Genomic DNA, 6462 nt, shown 5'->3' with positions numbered 1-6462 from the left:
CACCAATCGTATTACATGTTTTTTTCCCATTGAGGCCTGCTAAGAAAATTATCAGGAATCTAATTTTCACAATCAAGAAATCAACACATTGGTCAAACACTATAAAATCGTATGTTTGGTCAACTCTGGCATTTAAATCACCTATAATAAAACCGGGCCCTCAATATTATAATTGTTTATAATTTTCTAAAGTATCGAAAAAATCAACGTCAATAATGTTGTATGCTGGTGACCCCTCAGGCCAAATATAAACACCACACAAGTAAATATCTTTGTCAAAGTGAAAGAAATGTTTACAGAGTTTTAGCCAAATAACGGAATCGTATTCATGACTTAATATTTCTACATCAGTTTTACTTCGTTCATGTATATATAAAGCTACACCTCCGCTAATTTTTTTTGCATTTCTTTGTTGTAACTTACGAAAATAATTGGAACTATACAAGGAAGATTCATGTCACTGGTTTCTGAAGCCCATGTCTCATACAAGAAAATAATCGTGGTTTGATATAAGTTCTGAAAACAGGAACGTCCATTTTCTGACCGGTAAGTCCATTTACATTCCAGCTAAGGATCCGCACACCACCTCCCTGGAAGCCCTAGTTCCTTATCGGACGACCGTCGATGTATAGCGTGTCGTAGGATATCCAGGCCTTCTTCCCTTGCTCTTTAGCCGCTTTGATCTGGGGTACAAACGTTCTCCTTTTATCTGCTATCTTCAAAGGGTACTGTTCATTTACATAGAAACGAGTGCCCTTCAACGTTTTCGCCTGCTTACGTACGTACTCTCTGTCCTTTAACTCATGAAACTTCGCCACAATGCTTTTTGGGTTTCCATTCCGGCTGGTACCCATTCTGTGAACTCTTTCGAGCACTATTTGATTTACATAATCCTTCGCAATCTGCATCTTCTCGACAAGAAAGGCTTTTAGTTTGATTATGTTTCGATGTTTGTTTCTGTGTCTGATTCTTCAATATTTGCAAAAACTAAATTACTTCTTATTGACTGTGATTGAAGATATACTACTTCGTCCTTTAATGATTTCTTATCAGCTTCTTAGGGAGGATACCATGTCATACATTTTATTTTGTGAAAACTCAAAACTATCTACCTTTTCTCTACTTATTTTAGTATTTCATCTGTTAAAGTACTGCGATCTTCAACAATAGTCCACAGCCTCTTAAGGTCCTTTTCAAATGTACTTAATTTAGCTTTAAGTTCGTCTAGAGTCTCTAGTTTCGGATATATTTATCCAGCCTACCTTCGATCTTTTGCAGACACAACAACAATCTCTGCTTGTTGGATCCTACGTGGCAGAGCGACTGCCAGATGATCGCCCGAGCCTGAACCTTTCTCCATCTCAGCAACCGAGTCAAGTCCAAAACACAATTCGTCCTCACTTAGATTTGGGAACAGCACAGTGTTCACCTGACTCAACACATCGCTTACACAGAAACCTCCGGCCGGGCCTCCATCAAACGCTGCCCATTTTCGGCTTATCACTTCACTATCACTAAACTATCGCTATCTCCTTTCTTTCTTTTATCTTTTAGTTTAGTTTTACCCATAACACTGTATCTTATCAGATAGTCTTATATACTTTGTAGTATATATCACACACACGACACAAATAATGTTTTTCTTTTAAATTTCGAAAGCGTCAAAAAACACAACCTAACCCGCCATTGACCACGTGACCCAACCCAAAGCGAAAGCAGGCATTTTTTAAGTAAAATTGATAAAAAATTACCATATATCGTACATTGAATGTAAAGATTGGATCATAAAGATGATATCAATAACACTAGATATTTGAAATATTACGGAAAGGCTATGTTAAAAGGCATTCAGAGTGGCATACATGCACGATTGTTCCACCACCCTCGTCATCATTCCATCTGCGATAGAGTTTGTGATAAGTGTTTGAACCTGCGGAATACTGTGAACCTGTAGCTGGATATATTTTTCAACTCATGGACCACAGCTTTATATGCACACATGTGTTTACGGGTTTTAATTTTAGATTTTCTGAGCTGTTTTGTGAATGTCGATCATCGTTTTTCTTGTATATGACAGAGAGGCAGCCAAGAATGAACAGAGAGGAAGCATTTTGACAGAAAGGCCACCGATATGCATCTACACCATGTTTTCAGTCAAAGGCTTTATTTTTTGTTTATCTGTTTGCTTGTTCATAAAAAAATTCACGAAAAGAAACTGAAATGTATTTAAATGCAATGATTGGGAGTTTAACAAACTCATCGCTTTACACACGTGGCAGTCGTTTCGTTGTCCAAAACGAGTTCTTTTGTAACATGTGCTTTATAGCAGTATTTAAAGACCCAGTTCCGTCATTCAAATTTGGTATCAGCTGTATCTTGCACTAACTCCTGTAACTCAGCAAACAAGTCTTTTTGAGGAAATAACCACTCAGGAGAGAATACCGATGCGCTCGAAAACCGATCTTTGCACAAAATCCGTTGAGTTTGAATAAACATACTTGGATAAAGGAAATGGCTGATTTAACAATGCCTTTGCAAACGGTACGTACCTGCATGTTTTCAGTGTGTGGGTATACCGGTAGTCACCGAGGTATCTAAAAATCAACGGGGAACAAAATATGGGGCGGTAGTGGCTGCAGTAGATATTGACAACAACGGGACCCATGAGCTGCTTATCGGAGCCCCGTTGTACACGAGCAAATATGCAGATGAGGGACGAGTCTACATCTATACATCAGGCGACAATGTAAAGATATTTGGGTTCAGTAATGCCCCTTTTAATAATGTACTTTTGTATCCACTAGGACAATTGAACCAAGTATGTGCTTAGAGTAGGCGAATACACAAACAAGCTTTGCATCGCTTAAAATTAAGCCCCGAGATTAAGGAATATACAATACATGGTATTTCTTAGTTAATAATATGCGAAATCTGTCCCAAAACATGGTACCCATTCATGATGTTATTCGTTTTCTTTCTTTTATTATGTATCAATACTGGTGTGCAGATAACTATTTAATAAAATCTTATCATCTAACGTTGTTTATTGATTTTGTTAACGTTAATCAGTTCCCAAGTGTTTTATTTCAGCATCAAGAAATGTGCGGACCGGTAGGGATTCTTTCGGGTGGGGCCAAGGAAGGCTTTGGTTATGGCGTTGCAAGATTCGGCTCTGCAATTGCATCAATTGGCGACATTGACAGAGACAACTATACCGGTTGGTCTATGACATTTACAATATCTAAAGAACTTTCAGTTGTTCCCTCTTATGATATTGTGCACAGGAATGGCGAATGAGTATATATCATTTTGCTTTTTATTTCCACCACTACTTTGTTTGACATTTACGAAGCAAACGAGAGTGCAACACAGCAAATGGTATGCCGAAGTCACGATCACATTCTTGACGATATTGCTGTGTCGTTCACGACGTTCACACGAATACAATACCAGCATATAATATCATCGTAATCAGCATAAACACATGCGTATAATGTATTGCAGATATTTATCCGTAAGAGTAAAGGAAACATGACATACGAAACATTTGGATGAGTTCAATACATATATTTATGTAGCTTAACAATATGCACAAGCGTCTTAATCTGTGTATATGTGTATCGGTAAAGGTAGACATTTAACACTTTTATAATAAAAATGATTTGTGAATTTGATTGTTATTATACATATATAACTGTTTATGTGCATAGTTTCTTCAAATAATGCATTACATGATGTTTGTATTTGTTCAAATTGTATATGCATTTGTTTGCAGTCTTGAACTAATTTATTTTTGCAGACTTTGCAGTCGGTGCCCCTTACGAAGAAGATGGTAGAGGGGCTGTGTACATTTACATGGGCATTTCCAATTTCAAACTTCGGACATCAGGATATCCGGACATGTATTCCCAAAGACTTCCTGGTATTCCTGGTTTGGCAGATAATTATTATAAGTTTTAAAAGAAACACTCTTCAGAGAATAATAAATTGGGTAGAGATTTATATGTATTTAAATCATTTTAAGATGTATTTAAAACAATGGCATCGCGGACAGCAGTCATTAACAGCAATCCATTTTATGTTGAGTATATTAAATCAACACTGTCCATATACGGTCTCTTTAGTTTAGTATTTCTCGATTTAAAAATACCATGCAATAAATCATAATGAATCACATGTAATACTAATGTTGACGATAATACATGAGTTGCAATTCGTGTGTGTAATCAACAAGTATTATATCGAACGAATTATTTAAATGTTATGTATCTTGCGATACACGACCATAAAACACTGATCCATCGTGCATCGCTGTGTTCATTTTAAGGAAAGATGTTCGACTCTGGTATTCGTGGCTTTGGATGGAGTATTTATGGAGATCACGACATCGATGAGAATTCCTTCCCAGGTACATGCTAATTACATAACTGTAATATATAGAGTTTTCTTTTGCGATATGCATATGCAGTATCTCTTGTACACATTTGCACAACTTACCACAACACATAACCGTCCATCTTCAATTCGAATGTCTTGCGAGAAGGGATAACAGTTTATCTATTAGTTTATACACTTTTTTGCTACATTCCAATTACAAGGCGCATTTTAGGAGCATGAATTCGTGAGCTGTACATGTAACATTCTTTTGACAGATTTTGCGGTCGGAGCTTACAGTTCAGATACTGTTGCAATATTCCGCTCGAGACCGATTGTTCATCTGAAAGTTAATATCTCCATCTCACCGTCTCCAATACCGCTCAATGCATCTTTGCTTCGTTGTTCGATGGACAAATCCAGACTTTGTACAGAAGTCAATGTAACATTTTCTTACGAGAATATTGGAACTGGGAAAGGGACCTTCAACGATTTACGTAAGTGTATCTGATTTTAAGACTTTTTCATAAAGTTAATGTCACATTTCCCTACAAGAATATGAGAACGTTAGAAGAGACTTTCAACGATTTGCGTTAAGTTGGTTGGGTTTTGAAGCAAGTTGCAAGTACGTCGTACTGGTTAATAGGTATTTTGGTAAGAACATATTTGTTCTAAAGTTTAGTTTCGTTACGTGCAAGATTGTTGTAAGTCTTGCTGATCTTATTAAGCTTCATGTTTGGTACTGAATAATGACAACAAGAGACCCGATATTGCTTCATTTAACATGAAAAACATGATGGCGTTGATGGGATTTTTGTTTAAAGTTACTATTGCATCTAAAAAGATGTGTAACTGTATTTAATTTGTATTCCATATTTCACTACGATTTAACTTGCTGTTTCGACTATACAAACTCAGCCCGCAATTGTAAAGTTTGGACCGTAAACAACGATAAGCTCGAAAAATGTTGTATTATCGATGTGATGATATTAATAACATAAGTAGATATTTGTAAAATTTTGATTTATAAATACACATACAGGTATGGGATAAAAATGAATGTACTTATTTAAGAAATCAAAAGGGAAAAAAACAACAGGAGGTCTGTAAAATTAATGATGACTTTAATTGCATAAGTAAAACATAACGGATTTGGTAAGCCAGAAAAAAGAAGAGTATTGTAAACATATCATTGTGTGAATTCGATGTAATCACCGATGTTAAAGTGTGTAAATCGTTGTTATGACCACTATAATATTTAACCGAAAAAAGAAATTCGAAAAACAATGTAACATATAGTTAAATAAAGAAGTCAAATATCGGGACAGGTAAAACAATTCTTAATTGATAATCATTCGAAATAACGGCGTTCGAAGTAGCAGTTTTCAACTGTAACTTGTTTTCGATGATGTAACCCTGTTTCTAAGAATTCGTTTGATATTAACTACCTGTAACATGTCATTTATGTTTCAAACGATTGTTTTATAGTTTCATATTTTTAAATATGCAATATAAGACCTGTATTTTTCAGTGATATCATGGTATCTTGAAGCCGATACATACTTGAGAAATAGCAGTGGCTATAGTCGCTTCATATTCCGAAATACAAGCAGGGATTTTCTGGAGCAGAACATTACGTTGTCCGGAGCTGGCATGCATGTTCATAGATCGTACATCCTGGATGTTATCGTAAGATTATTCTAATTAACGTTGTGCTTTGTTGTTTTCGCAATTTGTAATTGCAATGTCCTTCTAAAATAACACTCGTGATTTTTTTATAACTGGTTTGTCATTCACTATTTCGCCATGATGACAACATTAAGTTTAGACAAATAAGTAATTATTGAAACGTGTCGACACACGTATGATAATACTCTTTTCATTTATACACATGGGTGGTACTTGTATGACTATTTGACACACTTAACATGTTTTGATACATTTACATACAAAAATAATGTCCATATAAAGGCATAGCAATTAACTTAACCGCATGTATCTCTTCTTTTACCAATTCTCTTTTGAAAAAAAAACAACATTCCGTAATCACATTTCTTTGTATACGAGTTAAATTCACAAACATAGTTC

The 6462-nt window shown here is 35.6% G+C and overlaps 1 protein-coding gene across 16 annotated transcripts in view; it reads left to right on the top strand.

Annotated features, from left to right (window-relative positions):
- The first annotated feature begins 1913 nt into the window (after positions 1-1913).
- The window catches only part of LOC127863837 (integrin alpha-V-like), a 212646-nt gene continuing 208097 nt past the window's right edge, over positions 1914-6462 (top strand). For 2 of the 16 annotated variants that reach the window (XM_052403502.1, XM_052403503.1), the window contains exons 1-6: positions 1940-2746; positions 3091-3217; positions 3800-3922; positions 4328-4408; positions 4653-4871; positions 5906-6063. In XM_052403502.1, the coding sequence (XP_052259462.1) occupies positions 3100-3217; positions 3800-3922; positions 4328-4408; positions 4653-4871; positions 5906-6063 (699 nt within the window). In that variant the 5' untranslated portion in view covers positions 1940-2746; positions 3091-3099. Of the gene's footprint in view, positions 2747-3090; positions 3218-3799; positions 3923-4327; positions 4409-4652; positions 4872-5905; positions 6064-6462 lie in introns of all 16 variants that reach the window. The other 14 variants (XM_052403500.1, XM_052403501.1, XR_008041203.1 and 11 more) reach the window with 13 other exon arrangements.

Source organism: Dreissena polymorpha, unplaced genomic scaffold (genome assembly GCF_020536995.1).
Source record: "Dreissena polymorpha isolate Duluth1 unplaced genomic scaffold, UMN_Dpol_1.0 chrUn046, whole genome shotgun sequence".
Classification (NCBI taxonomy): Eukaryota; Metazoa; Mollusca; class Bivalvia; order Myida; family Dreissenidae; genus Dreissena; species Dreissena polymorpha.
The sequence above is the reverse complement of the archived record's forward strand: the minus strand, read 5'-3'. Positions and strand labels throughout refer to the sequence as shown.